This window comes from Polistes dominula, unplaced genomic scaffold (assembly GCF_049000335.1).
Source record: "Polistes dominula isolate Pdom_NZ unplaced genomic scaffold, Pdom_raw_medaka contig_17, whole genome shotgun sequence".
NCBI classification, from domain to species: Eukaryota; Metazoa; Arthropoda; class Insecta; order Hymenoptera; family Vespidae; genus Polistes; species Polistes dominula.
The window spans coordinates 2,245,766-2,270,073 of record NW_028301049.1 but is presented as its reverse complement, the minus strand read 5'-3'; the positions used below and the strand labels follow the sequence as shown (position 1 = coordinate 2,270,073).

General features: G+C 31.4%; 5 protein-coding genes across 5 annotated transcripts in view; 1 reads left to right on the top strand and 4 right to left on the bottom strand.

Moving 5' to 3' along the window:
- Positions 1-1,939: 1,939 nt before the first annotated feature.
- On the bottom strand, positions 1,940-4,215 carry Dbp73D (putative ATP-dependent RNA helicase Dbp73D). The gene is made up of 5 exons (XM_015320278.2): positions 3,544-4,215; positions 3,242-3,454; positions 2,941-3,151; positions 2,440-2,871; positions 1,940-2,335 (listed from the first exon to the last, which is right to left on the bottom strand). Exons 1-5 carry the CDS (start codon positions 3,953-3,955, stop codon positions 1,954-1,956), a joined length of 1,650 nt encoding a protein of 549 aa, XP_015175764.1. The 5' UTR covers positions 3,956-4,215; the 3' UTR covers positions 1,940-1,953.
- Positions 4,216-4,356: 141 nt separating this feature from the next.
- On the bottom strand, positions 4,357-5,896 carry LOC107066042 (replication termination factor 2). Its single transcript, XM_015320279.2, has 3 exons — positions 5,725-5,896; positions 5,144-5,527; positions 4,357-5,033 (listed from the first exon to the last, which is right to left on the bottom strand). Exons 1-3 carry the CDS (start codon positions 5,791-5,793, stop codon positions 4,590-4,592), a joined length of 897 nt encoding a protein of 298 aa, XP_015175765.1. The 5' UTR covers positions 5,794-5,896; the 3' UTR covers positions 4,357-4,589.
- A 48-nt stretch (positions 5,897-5,944) lies between these two features.
- On the top strand, positions 5,945-7,049 carry Arl2 (ADP ribosylation factor-like 2). The gene is made up of 3 exons (XM_015320281.2): positions 5,945-6,093; positions 6,218-6,368; positions 6,460-7,049. Exons 2-3 carry the CDS (start codon positions 6,304-6,306, stop codon positions 6,947-6,949), a joined length of 555 nt encoding a protein of 184 aa, XP_015175767.1. The 5' UTR covers positions 5,945-6,093; positions 6,218-6,303; the 3' UTR covers positions 6,950-7,049.
- On the bottom strand, positions 7,031-10,999 carry LOC107065953 (uncharacterized). Its single transcript, XM_089175632.1, has 7 exons — positions 9,510-10,999; positions 9,220-9,434; positions 8,674-9,096; positions 8,075-8,579; positions 7,590-8,003; positions 7,264-7,523; positions 7,031-7,169 (listed from the first exon to the last, which is right to left on the bottom strand). Exons 3-7 carry the CDS (start codon positions 8,953-8,955, stop codon positions 7,095-7,097), a joined length of 1,536 nt encoding a protein of 511 aa, XP_089031758.1. The 5' UTR covers positions 8,956-9,096; positions 9,220-9,434; positions 9,510-10,999; the 3' UTR covers positions 7,031-7,094.
- A 995-nt stretch (positions 11,000-11,994) lies between these two features.
- Ser (protein serrate) overlaps positions 11,995-24,308 on the bottom strand; it is a 61,052-nt gene continuing 48,738 nt past the window's right edge. The window contains exons 3-7 of the mRNA XM_015320301.2: positions 21,653-21,944; positions 17,036-17,654; positions 16,263-16,906; positions 15,635-16,180; positions 11,995-15,351 (exon numbers count right to left, since the gene is read on the bottom strand). Coding sequence (XP_015175787.1) covers positions 14,186-15,351; positions 15,635-16,180; positions 16,263-16,906; positions 17,036-17,654; positions 21,653-21,944 — 3,267 coding nt within the window. The 3' untranslated portion in view covers positions 11,995-14,185. The remainder of the gene's footprint in view (positions 15,352-15,634; positions 16,181-16,262; positions 16,907-17,035; positions 17,655-21,652; positions 21,945-24,308) is intronic.

The following is a 24,308-nucleotide window of genomic DNA, read 5'->3' as shown; positions in this document are numbered from 1 at the left end:
GAATTTAGATTTTGTATAAGAAAAATGAATAAAGTGAACATTCAATAACATCTATACATACATAAAAAAAAAAACATATAAATACATGCATAAATAAATGCATATATAAGTGCATATATAAGTGCATACATGCATACATTTAATATAATAATAATAATAATATTAATATTAATAAAAATGTAACATATTAACGAATGGGAGAAATGATTTTAAAAAAAAACAAGGTTTGATTCGCTATTTAAAAAAAAAATATATAATAATATTAATATAATATTAATATAATATTAATATAATAATAATAATAATAATAATAATAATAATAAATGCATACCATATATCGTTTAATTAAAAAAAATGGGCCATGTATGTAATTATACTTACGTATCTTGAACACTAAAAAAAAAAAAAGAAAAAATTTAATGTGAATCCTGATATTCCTCTTGCTGCTGGAGTTGTTGAGCTTTCGGGGATTTAAATTTAATTTAATTATTTATTTATTTATTTATTTATTTATACATTTATTTATTTTAAAAATTATTTGAAGGATTTAATCTTTAAGAAAATATTTCATATTAGGCCTATTTAAGATAAATTATTAATTATTATATAACTTAATATAAAAAATTATTATATTAATTATATATATATACAATTTATTTCTTTAATTATTATTGCGATTGAGCAATAAATACACTGCCAGAACTATAAAAAAAAAAATTGAATCTAATTAATCTAGAAATAAAAATGATAATATGTACCGGCCATCAGATATTAAATGAAATTTATCGGATAATAAATAAAAATTGTATATGTATATATTCTATGGGGTGGCCCTTCTTTTTTGTTTTTTTTTTTTTTATAATAGCAAAATTATATTTTTTTATTTTTCTAAAATAATTTAAAACTCCGAGTGGATAACGAGGATATCGATTGTTATTGTTATTATCGATTGATTTGATTTCTTAAATGAAAAATTAAATAATTGTATAAAATAAATTGACAAATAAAATTTAAACAGAAAGAAAGAAAGAGAGAGAGAGAGAGAGAGAGAAAGAAGAACGAAGAAAAAGAAATGAATTTTCAACGAATAAACTATAATTCCTCTAATTTTTACCGATTAATCTAACAAATAAAATAACTATGCAAAAACCCCGACAGCTTAAGACATGCCATAGCTTTAAATTGAAATGATAAATAAACCCGCACTGTTGCAAATTATTATTGTATGCTGTGTATATCTCCGTGCGAACCAATATTATAAATCATAAACAACAACAACAAAAATTCAAATCTTTCATTTACAGAGAAGATTTATTTTTACGTATTATTTCGATTTACAAAAAAAAAAAAACAGATTTTGTGTATTCAAGCAAAAAAATTCATTTCTCTATAATATTATTTTTTTAATTAATTTCATTTGAATTTTGAATAACGAAGACGTGACAAATTGTATCATCGGAATCTTTGGATAGCAATGAAGTTACGCACAGCAATAATAGTAATAAAAATAAAAATATAAATGAATTGCATGTCTGTGTCGTTATTCGATATATATATATATACATATATAAATATATAAATGATGATCATTTATCTTTTATAAATTAAAAAAGAAAGAAACGAGAGAGAAAGAGAAAGAGAAAGAGAAGAAAAGATTTTGTGAATATAATATCTGCCTTCGACGAAAATAAAGCCGTTGATGAATAATTAGTAAAATTATTTGAAGATTATCTCAGCTGCTCCTAGAGTTATTTGCGGTAGGGTATAAGCATGATGTACGATACTATTAACTTCAGACAATAAAATGTTATTATCGATGTTACCCTATCAAATGTATTTTACAACATTACTCTTACCTATTATATTACAGGAAAATTACTTTTCTAAATAGAAACATAATAATAAGATATATATATATATATATACAAAAACACACACGTACATAAAATAATATTATTTATTATTTTTCCCATCTGATATTTGACTGTATTTTCGTTTCTTAGATTTCTTTTTAGTTACAGTAATGACTTTCTCTTCCTCTAGAAGATCTTTTAATTTATTTAAATGATCTTCGTAATTTATTTCATCAGCAATATCATTTAATTCCATTTTTGTTATTTTTGGTAAAGGTTTATGAGCAGAACTCAACATATGTTTAAATATACCAATTTGATTGGAAGTTAAAATAGATATTGCAGTACCTGATTTACCAGCTCGTCCCGTTCTCCCAGCTCTGTTTATATATCCTTTGATGTGTTTGGGAAGATCGTAGGATACTACTAATTGAAGATTTGGTATATCCATCCCCCTAGCTAAGGCGTCTGAACTGACGAGACTGAACAAAAAAACATACATGGAATAAATTAATTTAATTTAATATTTTATTGAACGATAAGTTAAACTTAGTGATTGAAACTATCATTGTTCGAGTATACCTACACGTTAATTTCACCCAATGCAAATTTATTCAAAATCTCTTCTCGTTGCTTAGCTATTAATCTACTGGAAAGTCCTTCGACTATGATATTTTTCTCAGATAAAAGTAATCGCAATAGTAAGGACAATCTGTGAGCTGACTCAGTGGAATTAGTAAATACCAAAGTTTTGCGAAAATGTTTCTTTCGTAGTAAAATTTCACGTAATGCTATAGGTTTAAATTCGGGAGAACACTCAACAGCACGTTCCTTCAATTCTTCAGGACTTGTATAACGTCCAATGAAATTACCAACTTCTTCGTCCAAATTTACATCAGTATCTTTATCAACTATCACTGATGTAAAGAGTATGGGTTGGAAGAGCCGAAATTGATTTAGTTTTTGAGGATCTTGCGTCAAAGTTGCACTGAACAATAATTTCTGAGCAAACGGTGGACTATAATAGAAATATGAATTAATATTTAAATGTAATGTATACCGAATATGAAAGATCATGCAATAATACCTTGAAGATAAATTTTCTAAGGTCAATGGGAGTGCATTTAAATGGAGTTCAGGGATGTATTGCAACCATTCTGTTGCACGATCAGCTTCATCGATAACAAGATAACGAAGAGATTCCAAAGAAAATCCAGGAGTTTTTAATATGTGATCAACTAAACGTCCTGGTGTAGCTATCAGTATATCTACTGAGCTTACATACTCATCTGAAATAGCTGGGAAAAAAAACAATTCACATTTTTAATTTAAAATTAAGAAATGATTAATTGTTAAAATTAAATCTCAATAAAAATAAACATATTTACTTTTTCTGATTAAATTATTTTGTTCCTGTTCAAATGATGAAGCACCCGTAATCAAACCTGCTTTTAAATTTGTATGAGACGTATAAGTGAGGACGACTTTGTGAATTTGCAAAGCCAATTCTTGCACTGGCACTACAATTAAACAACGTATTTTTGGTACTAACCTAGACTGTAATTGTTGTATTATTGGCAATACGTATGCCAAGGTTTTACCTAAGATATAATATTAATTAAATAGTATTATTATATACTTGTATTAAAATAAAAACAAAAATATTATATATTTATGAAGAATTTCTTACCACTGCCTGTAGGTGCAGATACACAAACGTCTCGTGGCCAATATCCTAATTTTCTTCTGTCTTCTTCGCATTTCGATAACCAATTCATTATACTAACTTGTACTGGAAATAATTTATCTATTCCATTAGCTCTCAAAATTTCTTTAAGCTGTGGTTCTAAGAAACTAACTTCTTCCAATGTTGGACCACTATTTAAATCTGCACATATTATTTCTGGATTTGCTAACCAATTTGGTAATACTCTTTTAACTTCTTTCTTTTTCTTATGACTCTTAGAACCTAATATTAAGAAATCTGTTTTTGTAGTTTCATCCTCTTCTACTTTTTCTTCTGCTTTTTCTTCTGTTGTTCCATTAGTTATGATATTTTCACTTTCTTCTACATTTTCTTCCATAATTGTTTCGTTAGTCATGATTTTTCAAATTAAATCAATATAATAATATTTTACAAATTAAATAAAATAATATATGTGCATTAATAAATAAAACTTGCAAACACTTGCATAGACAGGTTAGATTTATGGTTATATTTTAGGTTAGATTTATGTTTTCTTATTACTTGTTATTATTATTCATATAAAAATGAATTTATAACATGGGAAAAAAGCTAAATTTATGATTTTAATATATAAAAATATTAAACATTGATATTAATTCTTACAATTTTAACCTACAACACAATCGAGAACAGCAACACGTGTTCCAACATAACATTACCTTAATGACTGGATACTACAATGCACTCTAGTGACTAAAATATGAAACACTACGACTGATTCACTTATATATATAGAAAACAAAATATGTGAGATAATTATACTAATAATTAATATATTTAAAGATTCATTATACTTTTTGTAAATTATATACATGTTTTTTAGTTTTTTTTTTAATAAACTAATATATTAAACTTATATTGAAAAATTCTGTCTAATAATGTAATTACAAGTTTTATCATTGTATTAATGCTAATTAAATTTTAAAAACTATAAACACAAAATTACAAAGGAAATTATTTTACAGAAATAAAATAAATTGTAATTAAAACTAATTATAAAATGGATTATAAGTAATCCAATGAGCTCTATCTTGATCGTCAGCAGATTTATGACTCGTAAATATACTTTTGAAAACTTCAGAAGCTTTAGGATCTTTCGCAATGCTATAACTTTCTTTAGCTTTTCTATATGCAGGATCTTCAGCTTCATTTCTATTTACATTCTTTTTAGGTAATGTTGAAGGTTTTTCTTCCTTTTTGATCTTCTTTTTCAATACTTCTTCTTTATCATTGGCTTTATCATTGGCTTTATCATTGGTTTTATCATTGGCTTCAGTCGAAGTACTTTCAGTTTTATTCTTCCTTTTCTTGGAAGATTTCTGTGCAGCTTTGCGTGCATCCAAACGTTCCTGCATTAATTCAAGATCCTCGTCAACTGCATTCAAGATAACAATATCAGCTTCGGTAAATGCTTGTTGACATCTATGACATACCTTTAAAACAAAAAAGAAATCAATAATAATACTTTTTAATCATAAAAATACAGAAAACAAATTACATTAAACACATAGTTAATAACAATTTCATTTGATGTATTACTTACTGAAGTCTTGACTTGTTTAAGTGCACGTTCGCTCATGACACAACCGCAAGTCCACAAAAAGCAAAATTTATATTTTCCATTCATTTCCAATCCAATAACTGGACAAATGTATGGACTCTTTCCACCATCAACATAACAATCTCCTTTTTCTGCTTTGTTAGCATTGAATGCAGGATTAGGAGTAAGATTAAGATTCTTAATATCTTTTAAATTTTTAATGTGAGCTGCAGATTCTGGAAGTGTGTCACGATCAAGAAGTCCTTCCAAAACAGATTCCTTGCTATAAAGACGACCTAATCCACAAGCAACAACTGGTTCTTGTAAAGGTAATTGTCGTATCGTACAATGTTTCCATCTGAATGCTAATTCAGCATCTTTATCTTTCTGCACAATTAAAAGGACAAAACATTTTAATTCATATGTTTTAAATAATACATATTATAAGATTTAACATTACAACCATTGCAATTTAGCTATTGCAATGTAATCATTTATTGCAATATAAAATTGTATTGTTTTAGGTTATGTTATATGTACGATTATTTTTTATTTTAAATAAAATGCACATAGGTACTACTTACTTTCTCTGGTTTCTTCTTTATTCTCACGAGTTCGTCCCTACGAGGAATTGTTCCACCATCACAACCCATTGCAATTAAAGATTAATTATTTTATATTTCAAAGAAAAAATAATTATAAATAACTCGACAAACTTTATTCTACGTTTGATAGTGCTAATCGAAACTAATCGATATTACTAAACATTTAGTTCGTTACTGTGACGTGTCAGTGTTACCAATAGTAATATATATCACTATGGTTATTTCATTTTACCAGTGAATAGTTACCAAGAACTGTCAAACAACTAACCTATAAAAATAGGAAACCTTCTAAAAGATTTTATAATAATTCTCCATTTAAATTGAAGATTATTTATGACAACAAATAAGGTAAGCATTTTTCATATTAAAAATTATTAAATTAATATGCTTAAAGGTTATGTTGCAATACTTTATTATTTCTTGTTCAATATATAAATTTTTTCTTAACCTTTGAACTGTTTTATTTTTTTAGGTCATTTATTCAAAGCAAATTTTTAATATAGTATGCTCAAATAAAGAATAATTGTATTCCAATTGTGTTTTAAAATTTTAACAAAGATGGGTTTGTTAACCGTGTTGAAGAAATTGAAGCAGAAAGAAAAAGAAATGAGAATCCTAATGCTGTATGTATTACATATTGATTTATCAATTTTTTCGTTTGCAATTAAAAATAAATAAATATGTTATACATTAAAATATGAATTAATGTTTCAGAGGATTAGACAATGCAGGTAAAACAACAGTTTTAAAAAGAATAAATGGAGAGCCTATAGACACCATATCTCCAACATTGGGTTTTAACATAAAAACTTTAGAACACCGTGGTTATAAATTAAACGTATGGGACGTTGGTGGACAGAAATCATTGCGTTCATATTGGAGAAATTATTTTGAATCTACTGATGGTTTAATATGGGTAATCGACAGTGCTGATCGTAGGAGATTAGAAGATTGCAAGGTAGAATTGTATAAATTATTACAAGAAGAAAGATTGGAAGGTGCCAGTCTTTTGATATTCGCTAATAAACAAGATTTACCTGGTGCACTTTCGGCATCCGACATTGCTGAAATCTTAGAATTACCTAACATTAAAACGCATCATTGGCAAATATATAAATGTTCGGCAGTTACGGGAGAAAATTTAGTTGAAGGTATTAATTGGATTGTTAGCGATATCGCTGCAAGAATATTTTATATCGATTAAATATTAAATCTTTCGTTTTAAGTTGATACGTTTAATTTATTACAAAAATGTTAATAGTAGTACTCGAATTAAATTCTAATAAAGTGATTTTTAAGAAAAATAGATTTTCTATTTGTAAATGTATATAGAATATAATTGTTTTAATTTAATAATATTTTAATTCTTCGTACCAGTCGTTAAATATGTCTTCTTCAATTTCATAGCTTATTTCTTCGAAATACTTTTGATGTGATCGTAAGTAAAATAAGACAGATATAATTATAATTATTTGTTAATTAATTTCATATAAATAGATTATCTATTTTTATACTAACCTCAGGTTTTTCTTTAGGTATTTGTTTTACTTTTGATTTTTCAAGTTCTACTTTTTCGATCTCTTCTTTCTTTTCTTCTTCTTTTTTTATTGATGGTTTGACTGGAGGTGGTTTTGTATCAGGAAATTCTTTTAAGTAAATTGCTTTTATGAGAGCTTGATCAACTGTTTTTCTTGGTCCAGGAAATGCATTGATAATTTCTTTGATAAGTGATTTAGATAATCTCAATTTAAAGTTTCTTATTAATTGTCTAAATTGTCCTGCAATATTATTTAATATAAATTTCATCAAATCGTAGCATCATTTTATAATCGTACAACAAATACCTATACGTATTGGTCTATCGTTTAAGGATAATACAAAATGACCAAAATTTCTTCTACGTTTCTTTCGTTTTTGTGCCATTGCTTCATATTGAGCTCTTCTTAAAAGAATTTTTTGAACATCTGGACCCACTAATTTGTAATTGCGTAGAATACCACCTAATTCTATTTGCAACCATGGTTTTTCATTTTCTATCGATTCCAATTCTGGCAGAATATTTTTATCTGCCCAGACATTTTCTAAATTTAAAAGACGAAGACTACTGTCCGGTGAATTTGTCAAGGTAAGAGAAGAAATCAAAATAAATGCGCCTTCCGCTCCCAAAGGATTACTTCCTAAATATAATTCTTCTAATGCATTATTTTTCGATAATGGTTTGGAAATAATTTCTGCATCAGATTTCGTTAACATGTTATCTACAAATACAAAATTAATTTCAATTAATTAAGGATAATTAATGTTAATAATTAGTACGAATAATTCTTACTTCTAAGATCCAAAATTTCAAGTTGTGATCTTCTCAAAATAATTGTTAAATATTTAACGCATTCAGAATCAATCCCGTTCCACGATAAATTTAATCCAACCAAAATATAATTTTTCAATAAAGCATTGGCTAAACCTTTCCAAGTTTGTTGATCAAATAACGAATTCGATGATAAATCTAACCATTTGATAGATTTCGAATGTGCTATGATGTAGCATAGATGTTCTGCACAAGCTTTGTTTAAATTATTATTTGCTAAAAAAAGTTCTTCCAAGCTTTGATTATCTCCTACTGCTAATGCTAATACTTCTAATCCTTTCTCATTAAGATCACAAGAATTAAGGTTGAGAGTGATTAATGAGGATGATACTGAAATCCCATCGCATAATTTTTCCGTACCTTTAGAACCTATTCGACATTTAGCTAAAATTAAATTATTTATTGTGTTACTCTTCTGCAATAATTCACCCAAATAATAACAAGCACTTTTGGTCAACCAATTATCCTGAAAAAATAATAAGTTTAGCAATTTTTGTATTTAAAAACTATCAATGTGTCCAATTTGTTTAGAGAAAATTATAAATCGAGTACTTAAGTACCGTAAAATCAATCGTATGAACGGATGCGTTATTTTGCAAAGCACAACAAATAATTTCAACGATTCTTGGATCAATTCCGTAATATCTTAAATCAATGTATTCCGTTTGCAACATTTTGGCAATCGATTGTATCACCTTGAGACCTTTGGATCTGACGTGTTCGTCAAATTTGTAAATCCCACCTTCTTCAAAGGATTCTTGAATTGCTAGAATCTGAAATGCTGGGCCCACTCCAGGATCATTTGGGATTGGAAAGCTCGTACTCAAATTGGATAATTTCATTTGTGAATCACTTATATCAATATCTCTTAAACAAGGATGAATCGAAGATTCGCTGGGTGATTTTTCGGAAATAACATCTTTTTCTTCCGGAGTAATTAAAGTTTCGATTGAAACATCATCGTCATCTTTTTTTCGGACAGCCTAAAATACAACTTTCTTGTTAAATACTCGAATGTTTCTTATCGTAATTTAACGAAATATTTTCAAAATGAAACCAATGGAAAATAGATTTTATACTTTGCGACTAATTTGATTAAAGTTTACCAAATTTGTTGTATTTTTAAGTTACACCAAGTAATTATTGTAAACGTATCTTTTTCTTCTTCTTTTTTCGTTTCATCCTCTAATTCGAAATCATCGCTGGATTCTGATTCCTCGTCGTATTCATCTTCAAAAGTTTCCTCTTCGTAATATTCATCCCATTTTTCGTAATCAAACTCTGAATAGTAAGATTCTTGGATCGAATTTTTGATATGTTGCTGTAGCACATATTTCATTTTTTTTTGTTCACTTATCATATTAGTTTATATATTAATTTAATTATACGCACGTACCTGTTTACTGTTCATTCTTCAAATTTAATTTTATAATATCCAAAGTATTAAATTTTGTTTTACATTTTTTTTTTTTTTTGTACGAATTTTTTTACACGGGTTATGTAATTATGTCAAATCCATTGAAATTGATATTTAGTTTGCCACGAAATGAGTAATTTTTTAAAAATCGATATATTTAACGTTTGAATCAAATTTTAATATTAAATCCACGAAATAGAATGATCGAATGATTCGATTCAGGAAACAATTTCGATGAATGAAATTTGACTGAATCAAGAGAGATGACTCATTTACCGAGTATTTTCATCAAGTGACTCTTCTGAACCATTGTGTTGTAATTTCAACAGTTCCTTATACAGTGATCATCCTAATCTATCTTACGTTATGTTCGTCCGGGCTCGTAAATTCTGTTGTCTCGTCGCGAAATTGATCTTAGAGCTTATTGTTCATCCCAGACGCACTTTTGACGATGATCAAGTATATTATCTTCAATTATATCAAAATGTAATTGGAGATGACGTATTATTCCATCTCCTCGGGACACCAAATTCGTGTTTAAATCGTCAAAAAGTTGCATCAATTTTTGCAATTGATGCATAAAAAAAAAAAGTGAACTTGTGTATTTCTTTGCTATCGTTAATCGATTCATTTCATTTTTCAAATAATAAAATATTAATTATTTTCATAATACAAGCTTGACGTTAACTTTAGAAATATTTTATTTGAAAAATGACAAAACTGTACAACAATAATTATCATATTATTGATTTATTATTTAAAAAGCTTTGTGGTGGAGTTTAGTGATGGGGTTTGATGATGTGAAAGCTAATATAAAAACAAAAAAACAAACATTCTGACGAAGTATTGTACTTTTTATTGAAACTCTTCATCGTCGTAACGTAATGCGAGAGAGAATGGTTGGGAAAAGGAAAAATAGGATACGAAAAGGGTTGAAATAAAGGTTTGATGAAGTAGAAGGAGGAAAAGGAGGGAGGTGGTGGGATGGGAACTTATTTACAATAATGTACTCGCTCATTTCGTTAATTAACTCGGCATTGTCGTTGACGAGCGATCGATCACAATTCACAACGCGTGGGTGTATATCCCTTAAACTAAAATCTATCATCGATCAGAGAGACATTAGTTAAACGATTATTTTCTAGATTGAGTTCCTAAGTTTCATTTATTTATTTATTTTTTCCTTTTATCTCTCTCACGGTTCAACGTAAGATCGAATAAAATCGATCCTCGAGACCACCCTACTTTTTCTTTTTCTTTTTTTTTCTTTTCCGGTATAAACGTAACATTATTTCACGGATTATTATTTATAATTATTTCTAATTAATTATATTTTAAAAATATAAAAAAAAAAATCATGAAAGTAATCGATAATCTTTCATTCAACGTTCAAACTATTGCCCCACATGATCTAGGAATAATTAAGAATACAATTACATATATATATATATATATATATATATATATATATATATCTGTATAAAATAATATTATATAAAATTATGTATATATATATATATATATATATATATATATATATATATATATATATATATATATATAAATCGTCGCGAAATTATTTATATTTATCATTTTTACGAAGGGATGAGAGGGGAAATTGATATAAATTCTTTTTTATTCTTCCTTTATTTCTTCGTAAATAAAAAATAAAATAAATTTATTTATTTAATAGAGGAAGAAATGGGGAAAAATTAAAATAAGATTAAAAAAAAAAAATAAAATAAAATAAAAGAAGAACCACAAAATAAAATTGCACATCTAGATAAGAACGATCCGATCTATATTATAATACTTGATTAAAAGGATATGAGGGAGGAGGAGGAGGAGGAGGTGGAAGGAGAATACAATTAGGTGAATGGAACAGGTAAAGGTGTAGGAAAGGGAATAGAGGATTTTAATCTATTTACAATTTTTCTCGAAGGCTTACTACGCCGCTCTTTCTTTTATTAATCCCATATCGAAATACGAGATTAATCGATCACTATAGATCGAATAGAAAGTTTACAAGAGACTTTTACCGGTTTATTATTATTATTATTATTATTATTCTTTTTTTTTTCTTTCCATAACTTTGCCAACTATGTCTATTGGATAAAACATCGAATACGTAAAAGTCACGTTTTTTTTTTTTTTTTTTTTAATTTTTTTACGTGCACGTGTACGTGTGACGGATTTGTTGATTAAAATTAATATTAAAAATACACACACGTTTAGTTTGATCCAAGAAATGACGAAGATGTAAATAATAATAATATCATGTACGCGTGTACGTATATATATATATATATATATATATATATATATATAATTATTTTATATAAATTTATAATTAAATGTAATATATTATTTAAAGATTCTTTTTTTTTTTTTTTTAATAAAAAATAAAAAAAGCTTATCAACTTGTCTCCTTTTTTTTTTTTAATCCATTTTTTGTTTGTAATCGCAATAACTGGAATATAGTATAGTTAATCGTTAAGTAAAAGCGGCGTATATTTACACTAATTTCATTTTCTCCTTACTGCACTTTTCCTCGTCTTATTATTAATTATTAATATTACTCTATGATTATTATTATTATTATTATAATAATTGTTATTATTAATATGATTATTATTATTAATAATATAATAATTATTATTACTATTAATATTATTATATCTGTATGTTTTTTTTTGCCATTTTTTTTTGTCATTAACTCTTTCTATTATTTATTTAACTTAATCTCTACACGAAATAATCGTATTTTCTGCCGATGAACGTTCGTAAATATGCATATGTTAAATACTAACTAAATGGTATCGCCAAATTCACATTTCTTTTCTTCTTTTTTTTATTGTTATTAATATTTATTTATTTATCTCTCACACATACACACACACACACACACACACATACATGTACGTTTGTTTTGACGATATCATAGTGATGCGTATAAAAAAAAATAGACATAGTACAACGATAGACTTAACGAAGGTAAAAGGAAAAGAAAGTTAAAAGATAAAATAAAATAAAAAAATATATATAATAATAATAATATTAATTAAAAAAACGAAGTAAAAAACGACTGTGGGAAAAGTATGTCGTTTTGTAAATAATAATAATAATAATAATAATAATAATAATAATAATAATAATATATCACAATAATATCGTCCGAAAGGAACGTTCGAAGGTTAAACAATATTTTTAATATATCAATTTGTGGATTGGATTAAAAAATTGTAAGTCTTGCTTATAAGAAAAAAAAAAAAAAATAAACAAAAAATCATTGAATATTTTTCTATGTTAGACTCAAAACTTTTCAACCCACCTACGTACACAAATTCCGCACTAACACGTTATCGGCATATTACAAGGTATGTATGCAGGTATGCGCACGTATGTATGTTTGTATGCATGTATCGTAAGTCTTAGGAAATGATTTTCACTGTTTTTTTTTTTCTTTTTTTTTAAGTGAATCGTAAATAATTGTTCGGTATAATAAATGTAAGTATCCAAACAATTGTAACGCAATCTCAGTAATCATCAGTTAAAATTATTAAATCGTAAGCGGTACGTTTATAATATGTACGATACGTTGTACGATGTAAGTAACGGGATTTCTTAAAAAAAAAAAAAGAAAATAGAAAAAATTAATCGGAGAATAACACACACACATACACATATTATCATCGTTCTGTGATATTTAAATCTCATCACTGCGTTATAAATGCATTATACGTACGGTAGAATCTGTAGTATCTGAATTAACACAGAAATTGAATTAAATTTAAACAATTTCAGCAACACGTTTGAATAATACAAAATTCTGATACTGAAAGGTTCCACCGTGTTACATACATGCTGCACATGCATCATTGTTTATATTTTATTCATTTTGTTGTTGTGTGTTTACTTGGAGACGTGCCTCACCTAATGGATTGATTATTCTTTTTTATTTAATTAATTAATTATTTATTTATTTATTTATATGATATAACAACGAACGCGTACGATCTCTATTATAATAATTATAATAATTATGCGCGAGAACAACCCAGCGTAGAAAAGTTTTAAGATATCAAGGATCGTGATTGCTGAACACTTGGATGTGCAAGCGGTGCAGTCACAGCGAAAATTACTAAGTACGAGCTATATACATATGTACAACGATAACAACATATTTAAATGTTATCATTATAGTTACTTATAATCGTCGATCGCGTTTATTGTCAACAAAATCATGATCTTCAGTCATGAGATTATGGGAACTCTCTGATGGAACACATAGAAAATCATTTAACTTCTACGTAACCTTACTTTTTAAAAAACAAGGAAGACATTAGTTGTTTTTTTTTTTTTTGCAAGATTACGACATATTTATATTTATATAATATATTTTTTCGATCATTATAGCTTTCGAATATAATCATCTTAAAACCATACCACTTAATCGTGCTAGCAAACATTTAAGTTTAGCAAAATACTTGATTACCTTGTCACCAGATTTAATAATAAACACGTGGGAATAGTTGGGAACACTTTGAACACAAGTTAGAATCGAGTTTTAAATCGTAATGAATAATTGATAAGTCCTATAACAATAGGTACTACAATTACTGTAGAAAATAATAATAAGAAAAAAAAAGAAGACCTTAAACGTGTACCGTTAACACTTGATGAGTACCCGACGTTTGACTCGTCCCAGGCTGCTGATGGGAGTACGTTGGTTCCTGTATTCTCGGTTTGGTGTAAGGTTTGTGGGGACCTTCCTCGTAACTAAAACTCGCCGTGTTATTTCTCGTCTCGGCACTTGGGGGTTTGTAAAGGGGTGGTAAACGATGTCTTCCTTCTTCCGAGACCATTTCGAGACTCTCTTCAGTTGTACCGAGAGAACTGAGAGAAGCACCAGCCAATGGTCTGACTACGGATACACGTGGTTCTGGGTCTTGATCCTTCAATGGATTTGCATACCTTCTTAGGTTCTCTTCGTTTTGTAGATTGTTCGATTTCTCGTCTAAATCGCTACGATGACGATGCAACGAAGTCTCGCTGCTGGTCGTCGCAGTTAAGCTGGAACGTTGTCTTGCCGTTCTAAGATACCAAAGACCTCCGAACAAAGCAAGTACTAAGACAGTTGCTAAAGCACCACCGAGAACAGCGATGTAACCACCTGCCGCATTGTTAGAATTAGAACTTGGTTCGCTGATTAAAGCGGTTTCGACTTTAACTTCTAAAACTGAGGCAAGTGCGAGTGGTCTACCCATAGGACGACTCAATGCTTCACCCAAATCCCGTGCTGCATCTGCTGCCGTTTCCGAAAATATTGTTACCTCGACGGTATCGTTGTCACCCGGTTTCAAATCGCAAAGTAATACGATCAATTGTGGTCGTCTTGGGTCAGCCAAAAGTTTTCTTAAACGACGACAAAGCAACTCGACTGACGTACCAGACGCTAAAGTGTCTCTTCTCAATAGTATCGTTAATCTCGAACATGTTGGTCCTGGTGTTGCTTGACCAGGCCAACAAGAGGGTGGTGCTGGTAATGCAGGTGGTCCTACTCTTCTACCAGTTTCCACCGGTCGACATTCACCCCAAGCTGGACAGGGTGGTGATAGACAACTTTCTCCTGGACTTGGTACGCATACTTCGTGTGCCAAACAGGACGTACCGTTTAAGCAGTTACCCTGACCGCACCAGACATTACTACATTGATTCTTTCCACTTCGACACTCGCAAATGTTGCAGTCGTCCTCCCAGCTTGCAGCTATGCATCCTGGACCGCCGGCCGTGCGAATCTCGCAACGAATACCGGTCCTACCTGCGGAACGGGCAAAAAGAAGATGTAAGAACCCACCGGACGAGTTTGTATCGTTGTAAAGTACGAGCAACCCTCGAATGAAAACTGGTCTGAATTATGAACAGGATCGATCTTTTTTCTCCCTCTCTTTCTTTCTCTCTCTCACTCTCTCTCTCTCTCTCCTTCTTTCTTTCTTTTAAAACGTCGATCTTATTTATCAAACGCGTAATTCAATATCTTTTCTTATAACGTTACTTTTATTAATGTAAGAATTCTACGTGTGTGTTATATATTTAATACATACCCGGTGGACAAACGCAAGAATAACTTGCAATTCCATCGACGCAGGTTGCTCCCGCGGTGCAAGGATCGCTAGCACATTCGTTCACGTTGATACGACAATCTGGCCCAGTAAATCCTGGTGCACACTCGCATCTGAACCAATTAACTCCATCGACGCATTTACCGCCATTTAGACACGGCAACGGTTGACAATCGTCCACGTCTCTAAGACAATTTGGACCCTCGAAACCTTCGCGACAAACGCATCTGTAATTTCCATCCGCCGTGTTAACGCACGTTGCTCCGTTTTCGCAAGGATTACTGGCACATGCCGGAGATGCTATATGACAAGCTGCACCCTCCCAACCTGGTGGACAGTGACAGGTAAAACCATCCCCGCGATCTTGACACGTTCCTCCGTGACGACAAGTGCCTGGTTCGCAATGGCCACCTCGTAGGGCACAGGTTTTTCCCTTCCAACCATTTCGACATATGCACGTGAAATCGGCGACACCGTCCACACATGTACCGTTGTTACGACATGGTAATGCCGTACATTCGTCTACGTCTGTAAATGCAAATTAATTTTTGTTTTTAATAAGAGACTTTGGGGGTTATAGTTTTTGTTTCTCTTTTTATGAAATACTGACCTTGATCGCACAAATCTCCGTTCCAACCCTCCCGGCAGATACATTGAAACGAATTGATGAGATCAACGCAGGTACCACCGTTCAAACAGGGATTGCCACGACAGTCGTTGATATTCTCGTGACAGTGAACACCGGTATAACCCGGATCGCAAATGCATTTGTCTCCGCTGCACTTTCCTCTGCCACCGCAAGGCGTTCCCTCGCTACCGCAACCTAATTGATCGTCCGTGTTACCGCTAAACTGCGGATTCTGCGATGCCGATTCGCTACAATTCTTCCCTTGCCATTGTTCGGGACAATGACAATAGTAATCGGTTTGTGTGTTGAAACATGGAGCTGAATTTCTACACGGATTTGGACTGCAATGATCCCGATCGATCTCGCATTGGTAACCGGTGAATCCAACAGGACAAACACACTCGTAAGCGTTTACCAAGTCTCTGCACTCTCCGCCATTTTGACAAGGTTTCGAAGCACATTCGTCTATATCGACATCACAATCTTTGCCGGAATAACCTGCTGTACAACTACAGTGATAATCATTGACGAGATCGATGCAGAGTGCACTATGCTGACATTGTCCTATACAATCGTTGATGTTCTTCGTGCAATTTTTGCCTTGAAAACCGCTTCTGCATCGACATCTAAAAATTTGTCATTTCCTTTCTATTACTTCACAAGTTAAATAACAAACACGATTTAATTTTATTTTTTTAATTTGAAATTCGATATCTATCATGAAGATTAAAATTTGTACTCGATATTAAACTTACCTGTAATCACCGGCAAGGTTGACGCAACTGATGGAATTTTTGCACGGCGATTCCTTGAGGGCACATTCATCGACGTCGAATTGACAAAGAGAGCCTTGCCAGGCAGGTGGACAGTTACAAACGAACCCATTTCTACCGTCAATACAGGTACCACCGTTTTGACAGGGTTGCGAAGCACACTCGTCGATGTCGGTTGCACATAAAGGACCGGTAAAACCAGGCGCGCACTCGCAATGAGCGCTTTCACCTAATTCGACGCAGGTTGCACCATTGGCGCAGGGACTCGAGGCGCAAGGATTGTCTACCTTTTCGCAAGTCGGCCCTGAAAATCCTTCAGGGCATGTACACCTATACTGATCTGGTGCAGTATTTTCGCACGTGCCACCGTTTTGACACGGCTCGTGCGTACCACAATAATTGAGATCTTGATCGCACAATATGCCACCCCAATTAGTATCGCAAATACACTGCCAACTAGAACCGTTGCAATAACCGTGTTTGCATCCGGGATAAGGTGTACACTGATCGCAAAGTTCACCACGCCAACCGTGTCTGCACTTGCATTCACCACTTACGTTACAATGACCGTGAACTGGATGACAACCCTCTTTGCAAACAGCTGGAATCAAACAATATTTTAACTTTATTAAAAATACAATTATGAAAGATAGATTTAATATAACATACAAGAATTATAGATACACGAATGACAGTTAAACAAATCTCAGTAGTAATCCCTGAAACACATTTCCAACAATTTCGAAACTCAATTTCATGCGATTACGGTATCTCCTCTTTCCTATTATCGTGAACGGTAATTTTGAAACTCAACGAAGACGGCAAAGAGTTAGGTATCGCTTTATAGTCGGGCAACTCAATTAGCTGAGGGGACGGAAAGACGGATGAGAAGCGACAGAGAGAAGGATTATCTCCCTTGACCGTGAAACGAAAACTCATGCCGTAGTAACACGCGAGTATCTACATACGTACATCACAAACATACATACATACATACATATACATACGTATAATCTTTCGACCCTTTTCCTCTGAGAATATCGAAGACAAGAGATGAGGACAACTACGACGGTTTTACCGTTACGTCACGCGCTTTAAATATACCCACACGTTATTCTCACGTAAAACCATCATATAAGGTACTTATACATATATATATATATATATAAATACATATACTATGCACCTTTTGCATAGAAGATACTTTCCCGAGAGTATATATAACCAAACGTATATTATATGTACTTGCATATAACGGGTGAAGCATTCAAACTTACACTTACCGATAACTCGATTGCCATCGAGAGTAATAAAATATAATCTGTCCGATTAAACTTACTTGCTTTCGAAACGCAACACGTATCTTTTCCTTATCACCGATACCAATCAAATTATTTGAATGTGCTACTTAAATTATAAATGTTGGAATATTTATGATGATTTTTAAATAATCTACAGTAGTTATTTCCGAGTAATATTTTTACTTTAATGAATTAAAATATAGATTATAGGGAGAGTATAGAGTAGAGTTGGGTTGGCAACTAAATTATTGCTGAGTTTAAAAAGCCACCTATCGACAAAATCCACAATTATTTACTTGCTAACCGAACAAGTTTTGTCAAACACATTGGTTTCAATCGCGAATAGTAAATCGAATTATTCGAAATGGGGTTATTTAAAATGCATCACCCGGTATGTACATATAATACATACGTACTTATATATATATAGTTGAATATACCTGCTCTTTCACAGCATCTCTAATGATTAATAGTCCTGGCCTTTCTCGTCCTCACGAACGACGGACATTTACGGATATTTATACGACTGCATCGGGATACTCTCAAGGTACTAAATGACGGCACGTCATCGTCCCTTCTTCCCCCTTTCCCACCCCTTATAACCCTCCCTCTAAACTCAGCACTCTTCTCGTTTTACCATCATGAAGCAGCAAACTTTCTTTTAAACTAACAGCAGTGTGGCCAATGTGCTCGATCGGATTCGATCGGAAACGCGTTTGCGTACCAACTGAGAAATCCTATCTCGAGTTAATCAAGCCACGTTTCATCCTCGTGTGAGATGTTTCTTCCTTCTTTGAAAAAAAAAATTAATAAAAAAATATCAGAAAAAAACGAAGGAAAAAGAGAGAGAGAGAGAGAGATATAGAGATAGAGAAATAGTGGATTTTCTCTCGTAGGTAGGAAACTATAAATCTAACCGATGCTTCAAAGAGGAAGCCTACTATCCTCATGGTTGATTGATTCACCTAAGTCAACGCCGGTTTAAATTAACGCTCGCGATTTACTCTTTTACTACTCGTTTCCTTTCCTTTCCTTTACCTTCCGGCTATAGTTAGGATTAAGGATTACTTTTTTTTTCTTCTTCTTTTTCTTCTTCTTTCATCATTTTTCCTAAGATCGTTACAAGAAAGAATTTGGAATAAATTATTGAGGAAGTTACATGATTAAATCGATTAAATTGTAATTAGGAATTATTAAGTGTTTGTTACTTTAATTAAATAATTGTATAGAAGATTTTGTTGTTATCTGATTGATCTTTTTGTACTTTTAAGAAAATTTTAGGTTAGTTTTTGTACGATCGATGTAATAAGTGATATTAGGTTATACAAGGTGCTTAAATAAAAAAAACTGAAATAGAATAAATATTTTCAATTATTTATAAAGATATAATTACACACACACAATAAATGTGTGTGTCGTTTGAAACAAAAAAAGTAAATAAAATGAAAATAATTTTATTACAAAGATAATTCGAATGTGTATTAATGGAAGATAGAAATTTCATGGTAGGTTTCTAAAAGACTTTAGAAGAACTTGGTGATGGTGATGGTGATGGTGATGGTGATGGTGATGGTGGTGGTGGAGGTTGTTCTCGTTCGACTTATGTTAGCGAGAACTACGACGATCTTATCATGAAAAAAAGATTTGACTTCTCTCACAAGCCTTTGGTGCCGTGGCTTGGCACGTTACGACCGGGTTCGTTCGTGCATAGGAAGAACTCTCGTGTGAAGACGATGCACGGAGTGAAATTCTCCTATTGACCTTTCACAGTGCGACAAAAATGTCAGAGCCAGTTCTCCTCTCCCTCTCTCTCTCTCTCTCTTTCTCTCTCTCTTTCTGTTACAAGTTAAGCTTTACTTACGATCGACTCGACGTCTCACGAGTACACGATTTCTATCGATAGATCCTAATTGGGTTTCATCGATCCTATTTTTTCCCTTCAATCTTTTTATTTTTTTTTATTTTTACTAACTCAAAAGTAGAACGCTAATCTAAATAATTGTTCGATTCTATTGATAATAATAATAATAATAATATATATTTAAGTATTAATAAAACACTGAGGCATGTTTATGACATTTTCAATCAACCTAATCAATCAAAAAATACAATAAATAATACAAATTTGATATATTGGGTTGTCCTGAAAGTAATTTCGTTTTTCTTTTGTGAAAATGAAGACAATTAAACTTAGGCCTATCATAGTAGGCATAAACAGTTACATTTGATAAACTTAACCTCTCATCAATCTCACGTATTCTTATTTACCGGTTTGCATCAACTAATAGCCTTTATTGTATCAGAAAAAAAAAACGAAATTACTTTCCACATAACCCAATAGTTCAAGAATAAAAATACTCCAATAAAATTCATATCTTAAATCAACAAAAAACCCGAACCCAAATAGGTGAATCATTAATTATCCTAACAAATTGACTGATACTTCAAAACGAAATCTAATAGTATGTTAGATCTACACGACAAGGTCACGAATTGAAATAGGGATGAAAGAAAGATAAGAGGAAGAAAAGATCAAAGGAGAAGGGGGAGGTGGAGGTGGAGATGAAGGAGGACAAGTAGAAAAAGAAAGAAAGAAGAAAGATAGGATGTGACACTGCGACCTGGTGAGTCCGCAATCACAGTGAGACGGAAGTAACGATTAACCAGCGAAGAAAGAGCTGTTATATATTAGCCTGGCGCTCTATTGTGCGAGCCAAGACCTGGCGTGATGTCGCTACCTTTGTAAGATCGTACGACATGCGTCTAACGTCCGCCCATTGAGGCACGCTTCGAGATAATTCGTATGTTTTACGATCCACAAGAGGCCGTGCCTCTTGATCCCACAACCCACGTTTTCTTATTATTCTTATTCTTATTCTTATTCTTATTCCTTTCTTTCTCTTTCGAGCTCTTATTTCCAGACCAAAATTGTTTTCCTTTTTTTCCTCTCTCTCACACACATACACACAAACACATATATACAGAGAATCTTCGTAATTAGAAACTAGGAATTGTGTTTTAAAAACACGTGATACGTGCATTGTGTCTTTTAACATGTCATTTGAAAATATTTTAATGCTAACATTTGCTAACAAGCTTATTACAAATTTCCTAATAATATTTCATTAGTTTATAATGAATTTTATCAAAAATATTCATAATTTTCTAAGAATTATTTGAACATATACCTCAACGATAGACTGGACACTATTTTTGCATCTTGTACGTGACAGAGTTAATTTAAGTTTAACAAATGATTAAATAATTAAGATAAATATAAAAGAGAAATATGATTTACCTATTTCACAATCGGCACCTTTCCAGCCTTGTATGCAAACTTTGTCTCCGTTCTCGTCGCAAGTATAATGACCGAATATGTCATTTCTCGGTCTGCAAAACTTCGTACACGTTGCATTGTAATAATGATCAGCACATTGGACACGCACGCGATATGCTAAATGAGCATTTCTTCCTTGATGATTGAGAGTGTGCCACGTTGGTCCTGGTAAAACAATTCCACTGTAACTCGCTTCCTCGATTACACCGGCACTGGCCTCGTCTCTCGCTTGTAGGATCAACGTAAATTGTCTCTGCAAATAAACAAAGAAAAAAAAGAAAAATATAAGTTAAAATTATTATATTAAATTCAAACAAATTTATGCAGTAATTTAGAAAAAAGATTTAAAAAAAACATATAAAAGTATTTTTTTTTCAAAATAAAAATTGAATTTATAAAATAGAATACACCACATATAGGTTATATTCGAAAGAAGATATGAACAAAAAATAGGACAAGGTATTGTTCGTCGATTAAAAAAAAAAATTTATAGAATATAAAATAAAATATAAAAAAAAAATAAATGATATACAAGAGACTCTTCTGTGATCCCTCGAAAGGAAGTTCTTAAAGAAAATGAAACAGAAAAAAAAAAGCTAGAGAAACCATCTAATTTGTTCTAATCGACCATTCCCAAAAGGCAGACACCTAAATTGCTACCGTCCGAAGTTGAATGGGTCCTACGAGACTAGGCCCATTCTTCTTTTTCTACGATTCGAAGTAGTGCAACAGGTGGTACGGTTATAGTTTACAAATTGGTTAGACCAAAATAGAAAAAAAGAGTAGAGAAATATTCTATTCGTTTTATCGTACAATCCTTCGTGGAATTAGGTTTGCAACAACGATGATGACGACGACGACAAAGACGACGACGACGACGACGACGAGAGAGGAACGTTCCCTGTACTTTCTAATCCGTGTCGAGTATGAGAGAGTCCTGTACATAACCTTACTTTCGTCAAGGAAGGTAAGTTTTTATGGAGTGGGAGGAATGAAAGATGCTAATCGAGAAGATTCTTCGAGATCATTCTGCATTCACAATGCTAAATAACCTCTGAAGAACTTTGACCGAATGACTATGTCAATTCTTAGAAGTACAATCGATCCTACTTTCTCAATAAAAAAATTCAATTTATCCACGTATCGTTACCTTTAATTATCCACTGTGAATTGAAAGTACGAATTATTCATTTATTACGTTTGTTTATTTAAATAAAATTTTAGCAAAAATCTGTAATAACACTTTCAGATATCAACCAATACGAATATTATCATTATGTTTAACTTAAATTAAAAACAAACAAAAAATGTATTACAAATGAACAATATATTTTCTAATCAAATTAAATAAATATTACAAATAAATATTCATATTATAATCAAATAAATCTTAAGTATAATTTTGTTGATTCATTACATTGTCACAATTGCAAGTATTACTCTTGAACTTGCCAATAGTCGTAGTGGTAGACACATCTGTTGTCTTGTGACTATGCTGACTATATAATACGCATAATTTCAGCATGTATCGAAATGATAATCCCTGACGTCACTTTTGTCTAGAGAAGCTCATATTAAAAGCGGAAAAGAAGGTATAGTTTTGATGAGGACGTCAGTTAACCCTTGCCCAGCTCGAATATAATTCTTCCTTCTCTCGTAGAAACGGGTTCCCTAAGTGGTAAAACCTTTTGACGTTTAGGCATTTGCAAATTTATACGTTGCTTCCTGACCTTTGAATAGATCATTATTACATTACGGTTTTATATATTTAATCAAGAGTTATAAAACACATACAGTGTATGTAAACCAATCTTGATCTAATATAATTTATTATTCATATAACTGTCATCGTCTCGTTCTCATTTTATTGGGTTGTTCGGAAAGTAATTTCATTTTTTCCTGTCACAATAAAAACATTAGTTGATGCAAACCGACAAATAATCCTCGATGAAAGGTTAAATTTATCAAATTCAACTGTTTATGATCACTTGAAAGGCCTAGGTTTAATCTAGAACAACCCAATACTTATCAAGATTATACGAATCAAATCTCAGAAGTGTATGAAAGGAAGCAGATACTTGTTTCTTATTATTCAAATAAGGAAAAAAGAATTTTGTAGGTTATGTTATGTTACAAAAAAAAAAAGAAACAAAGAAGAAGAGTGAGAGATCGATGATAAAATTTATCGAATAAGAATCTTCAAGTTGAATGTGTATTGCACAGCAGGAGATCACCGGTTAGATTATATTCGATAATACTGTTAATCAGAGTAATTACGGTAGCAGTTAACGCGAGATATCGTTACGTCATCCTCCTGATCGAAGAAGAGACTTTCGTCCTTTCTTCCGTCGTCTGCTGTTCATTTGTGATTGTAGTAAATGCGTAACACACGCGTGCATGCTCACGCAAACACACATGCATATACATATATAGGAAGAAGAGTAGTACCTCTTGTGTATACTCTCCCTTGAAACCTTCTTCTTCTTCTTCTTCATCTATCTAACTTTTGCATCTTGCTCGGTTACATAGCAGCGGTGAATCCTGATTGGTAGGCACCAATCAAGGGCCCAAGCGTGAGTGACGGTCGGCTAATGCAATAAATAAATTCCAATCGGTC

What these genes read in the sequence shown, in the direction of transcription:
- Dbp73D (XM_015320278.2), bottom strand. Translation starts at nt 3,955, where the DNA reads ATGACTAACGAAACAATTATGGAAGAAAATGTAGAAGAAAGTGAAAAT. An exon ending in AAATAATTTAATCAGAAAAA is followed by an intron (nt 3,152 to 3,241) that starts GTAAATATGTTT and finishes TTTTTTTCCCAG; the next exon opens with CTATTTCAGATGAGTATGTA. An exon ending in GCATTGGGTGAAATTAACGT is followed by an intron (nt 2,336 to 2,439) that starts GTAGGTATACTC and finishes TTTTTTGTTCAG; the next exon opens with TCTCGTCAGTTCAGACGCCT.
- LOC107066042 (XM_015320279.2), bottom strand. Translation starts at nt 5,793, where the DNA reads ATGGGTTGTGATGGTGGAACAATTCCTCGTAGGGACGAACTCGTGAGA. An exon ending in TAAAGAAGAAACCAGAGAAA is followed by an intron (nt 5,528 to 5,724) that starts GTAAGTAGTACC and finishes TTAATTGTGCAG; the next exon opens with AAAGATAAAGATGCTGAATT. An exon ending in TTAAACAAGTCAAGACTTCA is followed by an intron (nt 5,034 to 5,143) that starts GTAAGTAATACA and finishes TTTGTTTTAAAG; the next exon opens with GTATGTCATAGATGTCAACA.
- Arl2 (XM_015320281.2), top strand. Translation starts at nt 6,304, where the DNA reads ATGGGTTTGTTAACCGTGTTGAAGAAATTGAAGCAGAAAGAAAAAGAA. An exon ending in GAAATGAGAATCCTAATGCT is followed by an intron (nt 6,369 to 6,459) that starts GTATGTATTACA and finishes TTAATGTTTCAG; the next exon opens with AGGATTAGACAATGCAGGTA.
- LOC107065953 (XM_089175632.1), bottom strand. Translation starts at nt 8,955, where the DNA reads ATGAAATTATCCAATTTGAGTACGAGCTTTCCAATCCCAAATGATCCT. An exon ending in TTCATACGATTGATTTTACG is followed by an intron (nt 8,580 to 8,673) that starts GTACTTAAGTAC and finishes TTATTTTTTCAG; the next exon opens with GATAATTGGTTGACCAAAAG. An exon ending in TACCTAAAGAAAAACCTGAG is followed by an intron (nt 7,170 to 7,263) that starts GTTAGTATAAAA and finishes TCACATCAAAAG; the next exon opens with TATTTCGAAGAAATAAGCTA.